The sequence below is a fragment of the Artibeus jamaicensis genome, unplaced genomic scaffold (assembly GCF_021234435.1).
Source record: "Artibeus jamaicensis isolate MK-2021 breed Jamaican fruit bat unplaced genomic scaffold, CSHL_Jam_final contig_447, whole genome shotgun sequence".
Lineage (NCBI taxonomy): Eukaryota > Metazoa > Chordata > Mammalia > Chiroptera > Phyllostomidae > Artibeus > Artibeus jamaicensis.
In genome coordinates, this window is record NW_026521834.1 from 3,552,906 (window position 1) to 3,573,936 (window position 21,031).

At 51.7% G+C, this 21,031-nt stretch overlaps 2 protein-coding genes across 5 annotated transcripts; one reads left to right on the forward strand and one right to left on the reverse strand.

Moving 5' to 3' along the window:
• Positions 1 to 962: 962 nt before the first annotated feature.
• UBE2Q1 (ubiquitin conjugating enzyme E2 Q1) lies at positions 963 to 9,190 on the forward strand. 4 transcript variants are annotated; one of them, XM_037162480.2, is made up of 15 exons: positions 1,354 to 1,429; positions 1,560 to 1,688; positions 3,037 to 3,098; positions 3,449 to 3,553; positions 3,868 to 3,972; positions 4,583 to 4,633; positions 6,070 to 6,210; positions 6,409 to 6,493; positions 6,751 to 6,811; positions 7,030 to 7,120; positions 7,239 to 7,297; positions 7,388 to 7,436; positions 7,705 to 7,800; positions 8,168 to 8,234; positions 8,701 to 9,190. In XM_037162480.2, exons 2-15 carry the CDS (start codon positions 1,643 to 1,645, stop codon positions 8,730 to 8,732), a joined length of 1,050 nt encoding a protein of 349 aa, XP_037018375.1. In that variant the 5' UTR covers positions 1,354 to 1,429; positions 1,560 to 1,642; the 3' UTR covers positions 8,733 to 9,190. The 4 variants fall into 4 exon arrangements, with proteins under 4 accessions (XP_053522265.1, XP_037018373.1, XP_037018375.1 ...); XM_037162479.2 differs by lacking the exons at positions 1,354 to 1,429; positions 1,560 to 1,688 and adding an exon at positions 1,781 to 2,291; XM_037162478.2 differs by lacking the exons at positions 1,560 to 1,688; positions 3,037 to 3,098 and having other exon boundaries at positions 966 to 1,429.
• A 2,423-nt stretch (positions 9,191 to 11,613) lies between these two features.
• On the reverse strand, positions 11,614 to 14,527 carry TDRD10 (tudor domain containing 10). Its single transcript, XM_053666210.1, is given in 8 exon segments — positions 11,614 to 11,655; positions 11,851 to 11,921; positions 13,233 to 13,259; positions 13,262 to 13,292; positions 13,294 to 13,372; positions 13,635 to 13,780; positions 13,995 to 14,180; positions 14,501 to 14,527. Coding segments are annotated over 8 exon segments (609 nt in total).
• Positions 14,528 to 21,031: the final 6,504 nt, after the last annotated feature.

Below are 21,031 nucleotides of genomic sequence, written 5' to 3' on the forward strand. Positions count from 1 at the left end.
TAGCGAAAGCCCTGGGGCACTGCCGCCTACTTGGGACTACTGAAACAAGGTGTTACAGCCTTTTAAGCTTGGGAGCGAGATTGTGGTCCACGGGGCCTGTTCACTTCCATTCCACTGCCCATGCTGTCCCTTCCTCAACCTTGTCCAGATCCCGTGGGTCTGATAAGTGCCAAGGGTCAGCTATCGGCGACCCCTCATACATAACTGACCAGTGATCTAGCTATCACACGACCCCTTCAGGGCATTGCATCTTTGGGAGCAGGCAGAGCAAACATGACTCGCATCAGGGTCATTGCACAGATGAGGAAACTAAGGGAAGATGGTTAACACAAGGTCACACAACGAACTAGCCACAGGGCCGAGACAAGGATCCAAGACTCATGATTCCTTGGCTCCTTCCCCAACCACACGCCCCTCATTCACTGTGACGACGGAGCATGCCCACCTCCACGGGGGCAGGGACTTGGGGGCCCTGTGCCGAGGACCAGGGTGGGGGGCACAGGATTAAGGCGGCACCGCAGCGACGGCAGCTCCCACTGCCAACCGAGCAGCCAGCACGCGAGCCGCAACGGGGAGAGGTAGGGAAAGGGGCCCAGAACAGGAAACTCTGTCCCGCGCGGGTAGCCCCTGGGAGCTCGCAGCGCGGGGTCATGTGAAAGCGGAGAGCAGACGAGGCCCGTCGCACGCACGCAGGCGCCCGCCGTACGTAAACACGCACTGAGGCACCGACGTCCACGAAGCCAACTCCGGGTCACACGTGGCGAGTGGCAGTCGAGAACAAGGGGGCGGGAAAGAAGGAAAGAAGGAAAGATCACGTGAAGGAGGCCGGAGCGGAGAGGTCACGTGAAGGAGGCCGGAGGCGGGGCTGCGGAGTAGGAGGAGGAGAGGCGCGCGGCTTCCGGCGGCTGGGGGGGGTACGGCGAGCGGAGGGGGGACCCTGTCCCGGAGGTGGCGGCGGCGCCATCTTGGCGAAGGGGGGATCAGGAAGTGCGGACCGCGGCGGCGGCGGCGGCGGCGGCGGCGGCGCGGCGGCGGCGGCGGAGCCCGGAGCGGAGGCCGGAGGCTCCCGGCCCGCCGGCCCCGGAACGGAGCGGAGCGGAGGATGCAGCAGCCGCAGCCGCAGGGGCAGCAGCAGCCGGGGCCGGGGCAGCAGCTGGGGGGCCAGGGGGCGGCGCCGGGGGCCGGGGGCGGCCCAGGCGGGGGCTCGGGGCCGGGCCCCTGCCTGAGGCGGGAGCTGAAGCTGCTCGAGTCCATCTTCCACCGCGGCCACGAGCGCTTCCGCATTGCCAGCGCCTGCCTGGACGAGCTGAGCTGCGAGTTCCTGCTGGCTGGGGCTGGAGGGGCCGGGGCGGGGGCCGCGCCTGGACCGCATCTCCCCGCACGGGGGTCGGTGCCTGGGGATCCCGTCCGCATCCACTGCAACATCACGGTGAGGACCCCCTTGTGTGCGCCTCTCGGGGGACCCCTTGTCAGGGACTCGGGATCACCCCACAAGGCTTTTTGATCTCAGAAGACCTGGGAGGCCGAATCCCCTCTTGGGGCTCTCTCCTTTTCTCCAGGTTACATTTGTTTCTGCCTCTTGAGGTTCTGCCGAGCACCCGGAATCTCTACCAGATCCTTCATAGTGAGAGACACCCGACATATGGCGCCCCCACTACCCCTTCCCACTGACCCACCCACACCCCAAGGTTCACGATTTTGGGTGCTCCGCCACTTTACCTTGCCACCTCCGAATGCCCTTTTCTCTCCCCCCCCCCCCCCCCCCCCATCTCAAGGTTCAGGCCTCTGCACTGACCTCAGCTGGAACGACTTGGCTGGGAGCTCTGCACATTTCAGCGATGCCCCCTTCTCAGTAGTACCTTTAACTTAGGACGTTGCCACCTGTGGGATCCCTGCCCAGGCATCTTTCACGCAGCCCCTCTTTGCTCTCTGAATTTCACCAAGTGGTAGTTTGTACCCTGACTCCTCTTCCTTTCCTTTGCATCCCCTTTTATTCTGGTGTAACCTCTAACTCTCCTTTGCCCCAGCTGGTAGCAGATCTGCCACTCCCCTCCTGTCCCCTGTGGGTGTCCAGTTGTCCTAGGTTTGTTGCCTTTCCCGGTAATGGTAGTTGGTCATGTCTGAGGCTGTCCCATTCTAAACAGTAACAGTTCCTTTTCTCCTCAGTGAACATCGTTCCACCCTAGGCATGCCGGACTCAGAGACACTTACATGTCTCCCGTCCAGTCCACCCTTATATGTCCCTGAAGACAGTTGGCCTCTGGTAACCCAGGAAGATCTGATACTGCACGGTACAGCCCTTAGAGTGGCTGGTGCTAACTGCTGGGGTAGTGTTCACCTAGCTGGAGCACTGGTTCTGGAGCCAGAGGGCAGTCCTTAATCCAGGCAGGCAGACTGAAAACGGGAGTAGTCTGGGGAAACAGGCTTGAGAGTTGTGTAGTACTTTGGGGCCTGAATTCATTTTACCTGGTTCCTGTTTTCTGTCCCTTTCCTCCATCAAACCAGGTCAAGGTTTGTTGAGGCAGGCCTCAACTGGGATGGGGTGGCACCCCACCAAAACTCAGGTGTCCCACTTTTTCTCTTTCTTCCATCCCCACCCCACCACCTTTTTTCTTACTAAAGTAGAAAGTTAAGATTGGAGGACTAGGTGTGGCTTAGGCGACTTTGTTTTCCTTTAGCATTGAGGGTTAGAGCCCTGGCAGAGCTAAAGCCCCCAGTAAAGGTGGATATAGTTTCCTTGGCATATGTAGAAACCTCGGGAGTTAATTTTGTTCCTGAATGAAGTTTCTAATTCCTTAAGGGTAGGTTTGCCCCATTCTAGCTGCCCTTCCAGTTGCCAGAGGCCATCCACTATCTTTGTCTCTGAAAGGAAGTTAATTTAGAAGGTTCTCAGTTAGACTCTGTGGCCCCTGTAAAGGAAGCTTGGTCTGAACTGGTTCCCTCCGTTTAGGCAGAGGGGGAGTCTGGTCAGGCTGCATTTGGCACCATGGCTCAGGAATGCTGGGAATGTTAGCAGCGTAGGTTTCTTTCTTCCAGCCTGCCATGTGGAGCCCTACAGCCTACGCCTGGACGAAGAGGGTGGCAGGTTCCCGGGAGAGGTGGGAAGAACTGGCCTTTGAGGGGTCCTGTGGGGTGTGGAAATTCTTCCTGCTACCTTTTTACTTTTAGGTTCTGCAGATACAATCTAGTTTTTAATCCCTCCTTTCCTAGCTAAACCGAAAGTGATCTCTTTTTCACATCAGTGTGATTGTGGTGAGGTGATCTGTTCCTCTCCTCACAGTCTAGGATTTGTTGGAAAGCTGTTTGGTTAGATACTGACCTGCTGAGCTGGGCTTTTATGAACTGGGAGAAGAGCAGAGGGACTAGTTTTGGGGAGCAGAGGGAAAGCAAATGTAGCTTTTCCCACAGCTGCCCATCTTGACTGCTCTCCCTGCTCTTTTCCCATCAGGAGTCATACCCTGCTGTGCCCCCAATCTGGTCGGTGGAGTCTGATGACCCTAACTTGGCTGCTGTGTTGGAGAGGCTGGTGGACATAAAGAAAGGGAATACTCTGGTGAGGGGCCTGGGTGTTGAGGTGGGGCCTGTGTCTTGAAGACGACCTGTGAAAGGGGGTATATCTGGAAAGTGGACAGTACCATAGGCTGAATTTTGGAGGCAGACTTCTTAGGGGATTTGCTTACTGAAGTCAGAGAGACACCTGTACCCATCCCAGGACTAGCCCAGTAAACTCTCCCCACAGCTACACGGTCCATCAGGGTTAGGAAGCCAGGTATCAATTTGGGGTCTGAGCTAAGAGCTCGTTCATGTAGCTGTCCAGATTGGGGTGGGGTGGGAGTATTTGATGTTACTGTGGTCCCCTACCCCCAGCTACTACAGCATCTGAAGAGGATCATCTCTGATCTGTGCAAACTCTATAACCTCCCTCAACATCCAGATGTGGAGATGCTGGATCAGCCCTTGCCAGCAGAGCAGGTGAGCACCTGAGGAACTCTGGCCTGGTGCAGCTACCGCAGACAGCGCTCGTGTAGACTGAGACAAACCTGCAGTAGCTTCTCTGCACCCAACCCACTCCCAGCACACACACATTGTGACTCTTGGCCTCTCTGCAGGTGGGAATATAGCTTGAATGGGACCCTGATAGGAGCGCTTCCTATTGGAACTTAACTCGTGTGGGCAGTATCCCTCGTGTGGAGAGGAAGGGGCAGACTTTTACCAGTAGCAGTTGGAGACCATTGGGATCTCAGCCCCTTGTTAAAAACCAAGAATGTAATATCAGTCTAAAGACAATTGAGTAAAGGAGACTGATTCTTATGGAAATTAAACTGGGATTGGTGAGGTGGGTGACAGAAACAGTCATTTTGCTGCTTTTTTTCTTTGGCATACGGTAGGAGGAGAGAAATGGGCTGCTAGTGAAGTAATTCCCTGGGCTGTTGCGTCCACTCAGATGTGGCTGGTGGAAAGGCTGGCAGCATTATGGACAGGCACAGAGTGTCTAGACCTGGAGGCTCAGGAGTCAGTCAGAGGTTGCATTCTGGGAAGCCATTGAGGCTCTGATCTCCCACCTTTCCTTTCCCTACTGCAGTGCACGCAGGAAGACGTGTCTTCAGAAGATGAAGATGAAGAGATGCCTGAGGTAGGCTTGCCACCTGAGGTGGCAGTGGCAGGAAGCTCTTTCGGTCAGCAGCACTGAGCACCCACAGTACACGAGCTCCAGTCTAGAATGTGGGAGAGAAAAATGCCAAAAGAGTAAAGACAGATTTGTTGACTTGGAGGAATGGCAAGTGTGATAGAGGAGACAGGGCACCCACATCCAACCACTGAAGACAGTTAAGTGCAGATCTGCTTACACCAAACAGCAACAAAGTAACTTCAGATATCTACTATATAGTTGTCTTGAAGATTAAATAAGGCATTGCACATAAAATGTTTCATGCAGTATATAAGTGCCAGTTTATCTGATACATTGTCTAAAAAGATACTTTTATAGAGTGTAACATTACAATTAAAAACTTGAGTTTCAGAGCCAGACAGAATTTGATTCACATTTTAGCTCTGCTAAGAGATGTCTGACTTTGGATGAACCTCACTAGACCTCAGCTTCCTCACCTGTAAAATGGGGGCAGTGACAACATGATGGCATGGTGGTTATAAGAATCAACTGAGCTAGTGTGTATAGCACCTAGGACAGTACCCAGCATTCACTAGATGCTGGCCAGTGTAATACTAAGTCAGCATTACCATGTCCTGCTACAGTTAGGACATCGCTGATCACTTTGTGTCCTCGAATTGGATTAACATCCCAGGTTCTATAACTTTATTAAAGTCTTAAGACACATGAAGGACTTGCGATACATGAAACTTTCTCCTGTCAAACAGTAGAGCATCCTCTGTGCCATCCCTTCAGCATCTAACAGAGGGTTCGAATCCTGAATATGGGCTCTTCTCCCATGCACAGTGAACTGCTTACTCAATTAGAGCAGGGTGAATAGGGGGCTGGTTCTGTTCTTGACCTCTACCATCTCCCTTTCTGGACCTCCTTCCTCATTTCCCTCCTGGCATTGGGTGCCTCTGTGTGTCTTGCATTAGTTCATGCACGTAGGAGGGCATGAAGTGTCTGATGCGGTTTCTCCTTTAGACCTGGAGTCCTGAGAACCCCTGTGTACAACAGTCACCTGGTGAAACATGAGCCTTGAGTCATAGTGTCAGCGCAAAGTCATTCTAGGAATTAAGAGCTGCTGCTGCCAAGGGAGAGTTTTAGAAACGGTTAGAGCAGAGTCATTCTGGGAAATAAGAGGACTGAGTCCTCCCTGCTTGCTTTCCCTCGGTCCTTGAGTAGTTCTGCTGAGAAATGCGTGAGAGGGGAGATTGGCCTTGTCCTTGAGATCGTGGAGGGAACGGGGCTGGAAATTGTTGTAGAAACAGAAAGGGCGCTCTTTCCGCAGCCTCCTAGACAGAGCACTGTTCCTTAACTTGCAGCTCTAGACCAGGTAGGACTGGGAAGGTGGTGGCCCCTCTCCACAGCCTGTGTCGGTATCTTTTCTCCTATGTCCCACTCCATACCTCCCCCAGGACACAGAAGACCTAGATCACTATGAAATGAAAGAGGAAGAACCAGCTGAGGGTAAGAAATCTGAAGATGATGGCATCGGAAAAGAAAACTTGGCCATACTAGAGAAAATTAAAAAGAACCAGAGGCAAGATTACTTAAATGTACGTATCTTCTAGGGAGAGGCTGGGCCTGGGGGTTGGTGGGTACACCGTTGCATATCAGTTGTGGGAGCAGATTCCTTTTTGGGGTGTTATAGGTGTGCCTAATCCTTGCTTAAATCCTGAGCAAGCTGCTAGGTTGCCCCAGAGTATTTATACAGCACTTGACCATGAGCTGTTTCTGTCTTCCCTCCCTTGCAGGGGGCAGTGTCTGGCTCGGTGCAGGCCACTGACCGGCTGATGAAGGAGCTCAGGGATATATACCGATCACAGAGTTTCAAAGGTGGTGAGTTGACCTTAGGGAGGGGCCTGAACAGAAGCTTTTCATAAGGAAGGATATGATGGTGGCCAGGGCCCCAAGAGGTTTGGGGTACACAAATGGTTATGGACTTTCCAGGCCAGAATGGAGGGAGCTCCTGAAGCCAGTGACTTACTCGGACTGCATGTGAACCTGGAGCCTTTCACAGTTTTCCCTCTCAGCTTGGGAGAGGGATCCACAACCTGGACCATCCTAATAATACCTCTCTTCTTCCTGCCTTCCAGGAAACTATGCAGTCGAACTCGTGAATGACAGTCTGTATGATTGGAACGTGAAACTCCTCAAGTGAGTGGGGCCTCGGGCTGGGAAAGAGGTTGAGGCGTAGGATGTGTGGTGCCCCCATGCTGGGAGTCTCTGGGGCAGTCCCAGGAGCTTGTTGGGCAAGGGTGCCAGGACCCCATGGAGCAGTGCTTTGCCCCTCGGCTCTGAGCCAGGGGGAGGGGAAGCTGCCCTGAGGCTCCTGAGCGGGACCAGGAGTCCGAGCCCAGACTCACTATCCGCAGAGTTGACCAGGATAGCGCTTTGCACAACGATCTCCAGATCCTCAAAGAGAAAGAAGGCGCAGACTTCATCCTACTTAACTTCTCCTTTAAAGTAAGACTGTTTCCCTTCTGGCCCTTCCCTCCTCGGCCTGGACCTCTGCCTCCACCTCCCAGTCCTGTGGTGGATACTGGCCTCCCGTCCCTCACTGTTGCCTTTGTCTGTCTCGCAGGATAACTTTCCCTTCGACCCGCCATTTGTCAGGGTTGTGTCTCCAGTCCTCTCCGGAGGGTGAGTGGCGGAGGGCAGCTCCTACGACAGAGGGTGAGGAAGGGGCGTGGAGCTTTTGCCGGGCACAGCTGACTGACCTTTCTTCTGCAGGTATGTTCTGGGTGGAGGTGCCATCTGCATGGAACTTCTCACCAAACAGGTGAGCCTGTCTCTTGCTCTTGGCCAGGCCGGCATGGGCAGGGTTCAGCGGAGCTTTACCACACACCCCCTACCGGCTGGGCGATGGGCATAATGTGGCCCTTTCACTCTGCCAGCGGAGCCTGCACCCACTGACCTGGGCAAACAGGCATTGGCCGTTCTGGGAGGGAAGGGCAAGGCCCTTCCACAGAAGCAGTTCCTTGCTAGAGAACAAGGGTGAAGTTTCTGGGAACTCTCCTGATTCGTTCGCTTCGCTGCTCGTTCCCCAGGGCTGGAGCAGTGCCTACTCGATAGAGTCCGTGATCATGCAGATCAGTGCCACACTGGTGAAGGGAAAAGCACGAGTACAGTTTGGAGCCAACAAAGTAAGGAACTGGGGGCCCGGGGCTGCCGCCACTGGCCAGCCAGAGCCAGACACAGTTTGGGCCAGTAGCAGGCCAAGGCTTCCTTCTCTCTTGGGCCAAGAGGATAATCCCTTTGGGCTGATGGCATCGTATAAGTGGGCCTAGGACGTCCTCAGTGGGAACAGGAGCCATGGCCTGAGGGTCCTCCTGAGATTTTGGGGGGAGGTCACAGGTCTGGAAAGGGAAGGCTATGGGATTGCACCTAAAAGGGCCCTCCAGGTGAAAGGTCAGGGATGGGGACTCCTGGGACGGTGGGTGGGAGCCTGGAGAAGGTAAGGGACAGTAGGCCGCAGCTGGCCGTGACCTGATCTGTCGGCTTCCTCCCCAGTCTCAGTACAGTCTGACAAGAGCACAGCAGTCCTACAAGTCCTTGGTGCAGATCCACGAAAAAAACGGTGAGGCTGGAGCCAGGATTCAAGATTCGGACACTTGGAAGGCCTGAGGTTTTCACTTTCGGCTAAATAGCAAGAACCCTGTTTTGGTTTCTGAGCCTTTACCACCCATTAACACGACACCTGCCCCTGTTCTCCCAAGAAGGGCTGGAGGTGGCTATGTCCACAGCCTCTTCTCCCAGAAAAGCACCAGTGATCATTCCACGAGTGGATGTGGTGCTGCCCCCTTCCCAACCACCCTCTGAGAAAGCTCACCTCACTCTTCGGTCGTCGCAGGTTGGGCACGTTACTCTCCCCTTCCTTAGGGACCTCCAGGCGGGCAGTGTCTGAGCTTCCCACACCTCTCCCCACATGTTGGGAAGCCCTCCCGAGGCCCTTTCCACCTGTAGTCCTGGACGTGTCTTCCGTGATCAGGCCCGGGAGCAGGGACGTGAGCCTGCACCTCATGTTCTGTTGGGTTTCTTTGCAGGATGGTACACACCCCCAAAGGAAGATGGCTAACCCCGGAGTGCCGTTCCCTCCCTCCTTCCCCAGGCACCACTGGACCAATTACCTTTGAATGCTGTATTTGGATCTTACGCTGCCTCTGTGGTTCCCTCCCTCATTTTTCCTGGACGTAATAGCTCTGCCTATTGCAGGACAATGATGGCTATTCTAAACGCTATGGAAAAAACAAACAAACACAGAACTGTTTCAAGTACTCAAGACTGACTTACAGACCAACCAACCACCTGGCTGGAACCCTTGCTAGCAGGCGTTCTTATAAAAGAAACTTTCGAGCCTCCTTATATTGCTGGAAACTCAGCTGTGCTCCAGACTAGAGCCTCCTTACCTATGCTATGGATTTTTAATTTATTTTCTCTTATTTCATGTACACTGCTTTTTTTGGTTACAGTGTATGATGGATGTGTATGAAAAAATGTATCTTTGGGAAAACAATTACAGTTTGTTAATTTGAAGATGCTGGTCTTGACTCATCTTTATTTTTATTCCCACATCCCACCCCACCCCCATCCCCTGGACTACTTGGGTGGTGGGGGAGGGGTAGAGATGAGAGGCTGGACTTCACTGCTGGAGCCAGAGAAAGGTGGAGCTGAAGCACGTGCCCAGCACTCAGAGTTCTTCCGAAGGCCCCTGGAGTGACCAGCGTTTGTCCCCCATGGCATTCAGAGCCTGGCCTGCTGAACCACAGGGTAGTAGGCTGAAATGATGACCTTAATTCTTGGGACTATTTTTCTCTTTTAGTCACAGATGTTTTCATATTTCTAAGAAAAAGAAAATTGGGAAAGCGCTTAAGAGGCTGTTTTACAGAATTGCTTCTAAATGCATTGAGTGGAGACGGGGCCTGGTCTCGGTGCATCCACGGTCTCACCGGTCTAGCAACGCGCTGTGCGTGCCGTGATGACGGAGCTCATTGGTCCTCCGCCCTGACTGGGAAGGACTCCTAGGTAGCGCTGAAGGGTGTTCCTTGGTGGCTTCTCCGCTCACCCTCCTGTCTCCTGCTTTGCTTGGTCTCGTAAGAGCAGACAGGCGTAACTGAAGTTGTTTAGCTTGAGGAGTTGTGGATTCTTTCAGGCCACTGCTGTCAGGTGGGTCCTCTGGGAAGGTTAGCTGTAAGGGGTGGTTGTATATACCTGTGTCCTCACCCCAGGCTCTGGGAACCTCTGGGGAAGGGCAGCGTGAGCTGGAGAGTCTGCCGAGCTAGAACCGTCGGTGCTGTGTTGTCTGGACGCACTGTTTAAAACTCTGGGCATCAGGATGGCTGTGTGGGACACGTGCCACCTGCCTCCCCTGGTCAGGGAGCTTGCTTTGGGGTTGACATGCACTCTTAGGGACAGACTGCTTACAAACTGGATGATGACTGCAGTGACGAGAGGCAGGGATGGCTAAGTGAAGACGCTAGCCTCGGAGAGCCCAGACTTGAGATGGCCACCTGGGAACCTGCAGGATGTCAGGAGTCCCGGGCTGCTTTGCTTTAACATGGGTCATTCCCCCACCTTCTTTGAAGGGATTAATGTCTTGATGCTTCAGGTGGAGAGAGTTCAACAGTCCCCCTCAGTGCTGCTCCAACTCAACCCACACCCGCCTGACATGGGGTGCTACAAAACGCTAAGGTTTAGACACAGTGGGGACCCCAGAGGTGAAATCTGGTTTTCAAGGCCTCTGTGGCTTTCTTCTGAACTTACCACCAGCCTTGGCTGAAATGTAGATTGTGTTTTTAGTAATGTGTACTGTGAGCTGTCCTCTGTATAATGTATTTTGTAATGTATTTTTCTCATCTACCAAAGGATGAAACAAATAAAATTATTTAAATAGTTTGGCTTTAATCAGGTTTTTTAAAAGAAATAGTGGGGCCCACATTCCCCCGCCATGAAGGGCAGCACCAGCCCCGTCAGCTGTCTGCCGGCTCCCAGAGACTCCCCGCTGGTCACCTACTGTTCCCCTTTACGACCTTACGTGTCAAAGGTCTCCAGTGAAGTCACGAATCTTAGAAGAAGACTTTCTCCTAAGCAAGCAAGGAGACAGGAAACAACCTCCTTTAGGCCAGTACCCTACCCCTCCGATGTGAATGAATCCAGCCCCGGGCAGGGCTTCCCCAGGCCGCGGCCTGCACCAGCGCCGAGTGCACGCCGGAGGCACGGGCGCCAAGACACACGGCAGCTTCGCCTTGCTGCGGCCAGGGGAGCGGTGGCTGCTCAGGGTCAGCCACCCCACACTCGTGAGACATGCCAGCTGCATTCGCCGGGCGGTGGCCCACTGGGTGGACGCTCCCCACCGGATTCCACACGGAATGCCAGGGAAGTTCGGCAGTGGGCCGCTGCATTCTCCAGAATTTGTGAGGGCAATTTACCTCGTGCTCTGGGGGTGCGAAAAGGAGACAGAAAAGAAACACACGGCCCCTGATGCTTTCGGTGTAAGCTTCCTAAGTTTGATTCAAACGTCCGTGCTGAGTGGGGACTGAAGACACAGGACAAACTGAGACAGCTCACTTTTCTGAGAGCTGAGCCGACAGTACAGGCCAGTGGGCATCCAAGCCATCCTGGGCACTGGTGTGGCCTCTTTCACTCTCAAAGCCTCAAGAATGGACGGGGGAGCCCTGGCCGGGTGGCCCAGTTGGTTGGAGCCTCGCCCCACACACCAAAAGGTTGCAGGTTTGATCCCCACTTGGGGCACATGTGGGAGGCAACCAATGGATGTTTCTCTCACATCCATGTCTCTCCCTTACTTCCCTCTCTCTTTCTCTTCCTTTCCTCCCCCTCTCCCTCCCCTCTTCCCTTCCTTCCTCTGGTGATGACTTGAAAAAAAAAAAAGAATGGAAGGGGACAACCAGGCAGGAGAGGCAGAACATGGACAGAATGGGAAGGGGCTGATCCTAGCCACGTCATTCAACTTCTTTAAACTCTTCAAACTTCAAGATGTGCAAATGGAAGAGAAAGTCTCCATGGGAAGAACAGACCACCCCCAGCCGACCCACCCAAAACTTGGGATAATTTCCCTTTGTTTTGCTGAAGGCTAATGCCAGGTGACTCCACAGGTCCAGGCCTTGGCAGTGGCCTGTGCTTGAGACCCCGAGGATGGGAGGGTAGGACAAGGCTGAGTTAAATACAGGGGCAGTTACCTCCAAGTTCAAAGCACCAGTGATTTTCCCTTTGAGGATGCGATGGATCACCTGGTTTGAACTCAAAATGCCTGCAAAACAGAACACCACAACAGAACATCAGGCAGGAGGAGCAAGGGAGGGAAGTGAGCGGCTAGAGCTGTGGGAACCGGCTCTGGCTGCAGACCAGCTCCTAAGACAAGTCTCTGCTAGTTACTGCTAACTCCCTGCTGCCAGGATAAAATGAGATAAACGCCGGAGGGGGGAAGGGGAGGGCGCGGCAAGAGCACATAGAGGAGGTGACATTATTATTGGTGCTAGAACAATTACATGGGGCTGGCACTTCACATTCTCCAATGGGAAATTCCGGGGAACAAAAGCTGTTCACCAACTCTGCTCTGAGCAGTCACGCCGGAGAGACAGAGGTTAGCAGCAGAGGCCCGTTCACCACGATGAGTGGACATTCTTACACGCTGGCACAAGGCAGGGCAGGCGGCTGGTCAAAATGTCCTGCCGTCTGCCGAACTCTGGGACCGTTGGCATGCGTGGAACCGGCCATATGAAGAGTCACACCTCATTGCCGTCCCCAGTCATCTCCTGGCTGTGAGAGGTGAGGAGGTTCCTTTCTCCCTCTGAGCCCTACTTTCCTCATGCCCACAGAGAGGACTGCACACCCACCTGCCTGACCTCTTGGGGCCATCTCCAAGTCCACATGGGAGCCGAGCGAACCCGCATCTGGAGTCGGCACTCTGGCCTCTCTGGCGGGCTGGAAGCCGCTCTTTGGGGCAGGGGTAGCCTCTACTATGGGCTGCCCCCTAACACCCAAGCAGTCAGGTGCAGCCTGCCTCAAACTCCAGAGCCCTGGCTGTGGGCCTGTCACTCCGCAGGCTGGGCAGCAGGGCCCTCTTCATGCAATGACATAAGATGACCTGTGGGTGGCGCCCCTGACCAGGAGACATCATTCCTCTCAGCCTCATGGGCCTTGGGCCTGCAATTTGGGACTATTCGTGTCTGTGTGTCTATCTTCACCTCTGCTTCTCCTCCTGCTCTCCCAAAGCACTCTTTCATCCTTTCACAGTCCCCACCCCAATCTTGAGAAGGAGCAAAGTAAATAAGGGTCCCCTCCATTCATTCAGAGGGTGCGGAATCTGAGGCCCCAGCAAGTGTCCCCAACGCAGCCTCTGGACAGCACCCGGGCCCACAGAGCCCAGGTGTAAAAACTAATATTCCAGAGGCAGCTTTGTGAGGGGCAGATGCCAAAAACTGAGGTAAGATCAAACGAATGGGGGTGGAAGGGCACCCTGAGGGCCCTGGCTGCCCCACGCCACGCCCCACTAAGCTCCTAGAGTGGGCACAGCACCTTCCACCCTTGACCCTCAGGAGGAGGTTGGAGGACATCTCACCTTTCTCCAGAGTGAATGGCTGGGTCCAAAGTCGTCACTATCCAGGCTGCGCAGGGGCTCCAACCGGGATGGCAGCTGCCTGGCCAAAATCGATGACCTCGACCACAGCCTGGGTATCCGCCATGTCCACTACCCAGCACCTGGCCAGAGGGAGGGAGGGAAAGGAGGGCTGCTCCACCTGGCGTCGTGCACAGTGGTCCTGACAAAGAGGGCTTAAAGGCCCAGGCTGAGGGGAGCAGAGTGCTTCCTTTGCTTCTCTTCCTCAGACAGGTAAGTGATAATAATCGGAGATCTTGAGAGAGGAAGCAGCAGGAAAGAACCCAGAGTCCAAAGCAGGGACAGGAAAGGAGTGGCTCTGTCCACCGGCCCCTCCTACACCATCCATCCCTGCCTGGCACATACCTGTCCCAGGCCCACCCATAACTGCCCACGTGGTGCTCGGCCAGACGGTGCGTCCCGCGCTGCACGGCTGAACCACGCAGGCACGGCTGCTGCTCCTCAGCCTCGGCCAGGGTGCTGAGCAGCACCTGCACGTTCTGGTGCAGAGTCTACGAGTAGCATACGGGCCTCACTGCCTGCTCACATCACACAGCTGCCTCTGCAGACATCACCTGTTATGCCATCACCACTCATCCGCCCCAGGGGAGCCACAGGTATGAGGTGGGAGAGAGACCCGGTCACTCTCGAGTCCGCTGCTGACTGGTTCCAGGAAGGCTCTGTAAGAAGACACCAAAACCAAGAGTGCCACCAACAAGCCCGTACCTCCGTGATGTGCACGGCCCAAAAGAACAGGGCCTGAGGACAACACTGGTCACCAGCAGCTCTGCCTCGCTGCCGGTGGGTGGCCAGCCAGCTCCAGTCCTGGGAGCCTTCCCTCAGAAGCAGCACCAGGAAGGGTCCTCTGGGGGAAATGGGCACAGGGTGAACGAGAGAGCAGCCTGACCAACACTAGTCCTGGAGGACACAGGGTGGGTCCAGACGGGACAGTCACCCTGAGCAGGAGGAAGGTCAGGCCCGCCTCCTGGGGTGGGGGGGACCCAAGTGCATGACGCAGAACAAAGGCAGCACCACGCCAGGGGGGACGGGGTGCGTTTGGGAAGGGGCGTGCCAGAGAGAACAAAAACGCAGTGGGATGTCACAGAGACGGGCTGGAGCCCTCGCGGGCTGGTCCTGAGCCTGCTGGCCACTTCAGGAGCCTCTAGGTGATGCAGCTGTGGACCCTCCAAAACCAGGACGATCTCCCCTCCCTCGGTTAATAGCTGCCAAACTGCATTCTCCCGCTCCACCGACTTCATCACCCAAGTCCAACATATGGCCTGCAAGGCAAACCTGCTGCTTTGAATAAACAAACACCACTCATCCCACAGCACTTCAAGTCAGACAGAGTATCCTGGCATCCCTGACATTAAGAATCATGGCCACAGTGACAGCAAGAGACAAGGTAGACACGATGATCTCACTGCACCCAGGGTGGTGGACAGTCATAGGCCTTCACTGTCTGAAAATGGAAACAGCCCTGGCTTGTGTGTCTCAGTCAACTGAAGCATCACCTCGTAGACCAGAAGGCCACGGGTCTGACTCCTGGTCAGGGCATACGCCAGGGTTGTTCGGTCCTCGGTTGGGGTGCCTATGAGAGACAACCAATCGATGCTCTGTCTTGAATGGATGTTTCTCTCCTTCTCTCTTTCCCTCCCTCCCCCTTCCTAAAATCAACAAGCATGTCCTCCAGTGAGGATAGATAGATAAATAAATAAATACTGGAACAGATTTTCTTAGGTCACTGTGGGTCTGGTGCGGGAGTTCCTGAAACTTCATTCCCACCCCTGCCCCTCCCTAGGGACTGAATGATGCTCATAGTCACCATTGGCTCTGGTGCTCCTCATACCCATCAAATAACCTAAACTGCAGAGAAGGTAGTCCCGGCTTCTCCTGTCTCTTGGGAGTCACCAGACTCCTCGATCCTGAGACGTCCCTCCCGAATCTTTATCTACCACATGTGGATGTAGGACCCACCCATCCCACTGCTCTGTCCCTCCTAACAGTCAGATGTGGTTTCTTTAACTCCGTAGTTGTCAAACTTCCATTCAACTTGAATTCTGACAGTTCTGAGTGATGGTTGTTCTATAATTTCGTTGTGATTTTGAAGTGATTTTGTGCTATACATCACCTATAGGTACCATCTTTTGTGGTACCTATACATCACCTTATTTTAACTAGTACTTATTACCTGGAATTTTCTTATTTATTGGTTATTGTGTGTCTCTTTCCCCTAGAATATAAATATTATGATAACAAGAATTGCATTTGCCTTTTGACAATGACCTTGATGGCTGAAGTAGCCCCAGGGACTAGAATGATGCCTGGTGCATATTAAGCTCTCAGTAAACAGATGTTGAATGAATGGGTGGATGGGTGGATGGGTGGATAGATGGATGAAATGGATAGAATGAATAGAATGGAATGGAATAGATGGATGGGATGGATGGGATGGATGGAGGGTGGGGAGAGAGGAAGGCAAAAAGGAAGGAAGGAGAAATGACCTGGGGCGAACTATTAACTCTCTAAGGCTTGGTTTCCTCTTCTGTCACATGCATCACGTCTACACTGATGAGAAGATACACTTGGGCTAATTCCGTTTAGGGCATGACATGCAGTAGGTACTTCATAAATGGAAGCAAGCCCTGGCTGGTGTAGCTCAGTGGATTGAGCACAGGCCTGAGAACCAAATAAATGGAAGCAGCATGACAGTGGTTGAAGGTGCAGGTTGTGGAGTTGGACTGTCTGGGCTCCACTTCTGCTTCCAGAACTGATGGGCTCCTTCACTTCAGGCTGTTACCTGGTGCTCCTCTGCGGGCTGGGAGAGCAACAGCGCCTACTGCTGCTGTTCAGTGCGTTCATACAGAAAAGGGATGATGGAACCTGCAGAGTGAGCCCGCCACAGGGGCTCACGACTGCTGTCAGTCAGTGAGGCCCTCGTCAGATCTCCGCGTGAAGCCCTCTGTTCCACCTGTGCACCTACAACAAGCAAGTGGCAGTGCAGACAACTCTCTCTAGCCAAGCAAGAAGGTGACTTTTTATTTAAAATCTCGTAAGACACTTCTCTATACCAATTCCGAGAACCAATTATCAGCAGTGGTTTCGAGCTAAACATTACTAATACAGAAATATTTTAGACCATTTTTGGTCTAATTATTATTCCCCAGTGATTGAGATAAATATAACAAGCCTTTTTTGACTGTGAAATTAAGTTTCAGAAGAAAATTAACATAATTATCATCCAACCACCACAGCACGCATGTCACCCAAAACAAACCTCAAATTTCAGGCTGTGTGTGCTGCACAGAAGTGGCCACCTGGAAGCCGCAGACACCATCTGAGGCAGCGTCTCAATCTCTGCCAGACCAGACCATTTAAATTAAGCTCTATTGTTGCTATAAGCACAGTAACCCTCTGGGCATGATGATCATGCCCAGATCAATCACCAGCTATTAATGGTCTCTTTACTTTGTTCTTTACTTATAGTGCTCCCAATTCGTCAAATGTCCTTAAGAGGTTGCCAGATACAGAATGATGCTGGCAAGTCTGAGCAGTGGGAAAGAAAACAAAAGGACACACAAAGGTCAGTGGCCAGAAGGCTTTGGGTTGGTGGGGGGGGGTCCTCTGGTTCCCCTACACACCCCAGAGAGAAGTTCTCATTCTACCACTCAGCAGGGGTGCAGGCCTCATGTCTCACAAAGAACAGCACTAGCTACCCTGCCTGCAGCCTCCAAGTCTATTTACCCCCCACCCCTGGATGGCTGCTGTCACTCTGAGCCATTTCTCTCTGTCTCTTATTAAGATGTTACTATTTCTTTTTAGAGCAAGGGGAGAGGAGAAAGAGAGGGAGAGAAACATCAATGTGTGGTTGCCTCTCACATGCCCCCAACTGGGGACCTGGGCGGCAATCAAGGCATGTACCCTGACTGGGAATCAAACCAGCCACCCTTTGATTTTCCGGCTGGTACTCAATCCACTGAGCCATACCAGCCAAGGCTAAGCCATCTCTTTTTAAGGTCTCTGACCCTACATAGGGAACTGTACCTAGGGCCACCCAAAGGAAGCCTCTTGGTGGAAATGTAATAACATTTACAATTACATTAACCTTCAGTGGCTTTCCTCTCCTCCAGCTATATACTCTGTAGTTCTACTATGTCCCAGGCACTGAGTGACAAAGATGAAAGACACAAATCCTGTTCTCATGGAGTCCACATTTAGTCACTCCACAAATATTTATAAAGTATGTATGTTCCAAACATTGCCACTAGGAAGCTCACATTTTGGTAGCAGACAGTAATAATACAAAAAGGTAAAATACCGGGTGACTGACACTTCTGAACAAGATGGCGGCATAGGTAAACACAGCTCGCCTCCTCACTCAACCACATCAAAATTACAACTAAATTATAGAAAAGCCATCACTCAGAATCATCAGAAATTAAGTTGAATGGAAGTCTGACAACTACAGAATTAAAGAAACCACATCCATCCGGATTGGCAGGAGGGGTGGAGACACAGAATGGGCTCCCTGGTGGATAGAATTTGGGAGGAATATCTCAGGAGGAAGGAGTCCCAGCCCCACACCAAGCCCCCCAGCCCAGGGTTCCAATGCCAGGAAGGTAAGTCCCCATTACTTCTGGCTATAAAAACCAGTGGTGGTTGAGTTGGTGGGAGAAACTTCTGGAGTCCCTAGCAGTTCCTCTTAAAGAACTCACACATGGACTTACTCAGACTCGCCGGGTTAGCGTCTTAAAAGGCACCAGTGGCACACAGGGAAGAAGTGGAGTATCTGGCATGAAGGCAAGAGCTGTGGGACAGCTTTCTCCGAGACAGAAAGGCAAGCAGAGGCCATTGGCCCGTTTCTGAACTGTCCCCCAACAGAGCCACAGAGACCACAGGCAGGTGCCATATCTGAGACTCCATCAATCTGACTAACACTGTTTATAGAGAACCTATCTGTGTGGCATGGTGAATGTAGCCCAGCCTGATTCGAAAACCAGTGGTGGGCAAGTTGACACACAGGACCTGAGCCCATGGATGGGTTTTCCTGTGGGGAATCAGGCCTGCATTGTACCTAAGCTGCTTTGAGGCTTGCTTTTTACTAAAACTCCCTCACCCTGAATTGAGGCAGAAAATGTTTACTGCATATCTTTAAAGTAGCTTCCTAAATCTGTGCTAAACCTCCCAAGGATGGAGTGTAACCAGTTCATCCACTTTTTGCTTTGCATTTGCAAATATCCATTTTCTTTGTGGTAATTAGCAACTTCCTCTCCTTTGTTACCTGTAAAAGGTAACCACCTAAAGTGAACCTGTGCATAGTAAATGAGTACCATCCTCAATGTAATGTGCTCAGAAAAACAATAAAAACCTGTCCAGGCAGGGGTTGGGGCCCTTTCTCACTGAGAGAGTGACTGTGCAGTCCCCTTTTCTCCACAGGACTTCTACAATCCATGTGGATTTGTTCATTGCAGCCACAACACACATACCTGCTGGCCAGAGTCCACATCAACTGTTTGCCCTGCTCTGGGGATGCCCTGAGACTTCATTCCACCAAACTGACAGGACCCACCTAAGCTAGTTAAAAATCAAGTTAACAGTGATTTTTGCATATGATGGCTGGTCTGGGCTCATGCTTCAAAACTTCCTAAATCTATCAAACAGCAACAGCTGATCTCAGCCACCGCCACCCCCCACCGCCAAGCCCTTGTGCCTCTTGCTAAGTGGCTTAGGCCCAGCAATAGCAGCAGTCAACTTAGACTCACAACTTGGCTTCACCTGGTAATCTCTAAGCCCAGTACAAGTAGCAGCCATCTCAGATTGCTTTATAGCTCAGTCAGGGTGGCCCCAGGCAAAACACAGGTGGGGGCTGACCATGGCCTGCCCCACTCAAGAAACCCCAGGGCCAGTGCACCCAGTGGACAGCTACAGACCACGTCAGAGCACCACCACCCTGCCCCTGCACAGCTGATCCTCCTCAGAGGGCAGAGGTTGGTGGTCAGTGGTCACAGCCAATCCTTGAAGCTGACCGACCTGGGTAAATCCCTCCCATTGATCTGCCAACAGCAACCAAGGCTCCACTACAAAAGGAGAGTGTACTCATCCCACACTAAGGGTGCACCTGGAGTACCCAGCCTGGGTGAAAGGGAGGCTGTGCCCTGGGCTCTACAGGACACCTACTACATTAGGCCATTCTACCAAGACACCTAATTAAAGCATCTCTACCTAATAAATAGAAACAAACACAGGAAGGCTGCCAAAATAGGGAGACAAAGAATTGTGGCCCAAATGAAAGAACAGATCAAAACTCCAGAAAAAGAGCTAAATAAAATGGAGATAAATAATCTATCAGATGCAGAGTTCAAAACACTGGCTATAAGGAGGCCAAGGTGAAGACCTCTGCAGCGAAAAAGATCCAGTCAGAAACAAAGGATTCACTAACTGAAATAAAGAACAATTTATAGAGCAACAGTAGAGTGGATGAGGCCAAGAATCAAATCAATGATTTGGAACATAAGGAAGCAAAAACAACTAATCAGAACAAGAAGAAGAAAAAAGAATTTAAAAAATGAAGACAGTGTGAGCAGCATTTGGGACAACATCAAGGGGTATAACATTTGCATCAGAGGGGCACCAGAAGGAGAAGAGAAGGAGAAAAAAATTAGAAATCTACTTGAAAAAATAATGCAAGAAAACTTACCTAACTTGGTGAAGAATATAGATATGCAAGTCCAGGAGTCAAAGCGAGTCCCAAACAAGATGAATACAAAAAGGCCCACTCCAAGCTACATCATAATTAAATTGCCAAAGGTTAAAGATAAAGGGAGAATCCTAAAAGCCACAGAAGAAAAGCAGTTAGCTACCTACAGGGGCGTTCCCTTTAAGACTGTCGGCTGATATTTCTAAAGAAACTTTGCAGGCTAGGAAGGATTGGCAAAAAATATTCAAAGTCATGAAAAGCAGGGACCTACAGACAAGATTGCTCTACTTGGCAAAGCTATCATTTAGAATTGAAGGGCAGGTAAAAGCTTCCCAGACAAGAAAAAAAAATAAAGGAGTTCATCATCACCAAAGCAGCATTATATGAAATGTTCAAGAGTTATATAAGAGAGTTACGTAAGAAAAAGAAGATCAAAACTATCTAAAAACCAAACTAAGAAAACAAAAACAGAGACAGTATCATGGATACAGAGAACGTTTTGATAATTGCCAAATGGGAGGGGCATGGGAAAGAATGGGTGAAGAGGTGAGGTGATTATGAAGTACAAATAGGTAGTTACGAAATAGCCATGGGATGTAAAGTACAGTATAGGAAATGGAGAAGCCAAAGAACTTATTATACATATGACCCATGGACATGAATGACAATGTGGGTATTGCCTGAGGGAGAAAAGGTTTTCTGGGTGGAAGGGGAAAATGGGGCAATAATCAGAACTGTAACAGCATAATCAATAAAATAGAATTTAAAAGTAAATAAATAAATAAATAAAGTTTTTGCACAGCAAAGGAAAACATCAATAAAATGAAAAGACAACCCACAGAATGGAAGAACATATTTGCTGATACATCTGGTAAGGGGTTAATATCTAAAATTTATAAAGAACTGGGACAAGATGGAGGCATAGGTAGACACACTGTGCCTCCTCGCACAACTGAAAGAAGGACAACAAAGATTTAGAAACAAAAAAACAAACAGAACTAACAGAAAATTGAGCTGTATGGAAGTGTGACAACCAAGGAGCTGAAATAGACACATTCATCCAGAC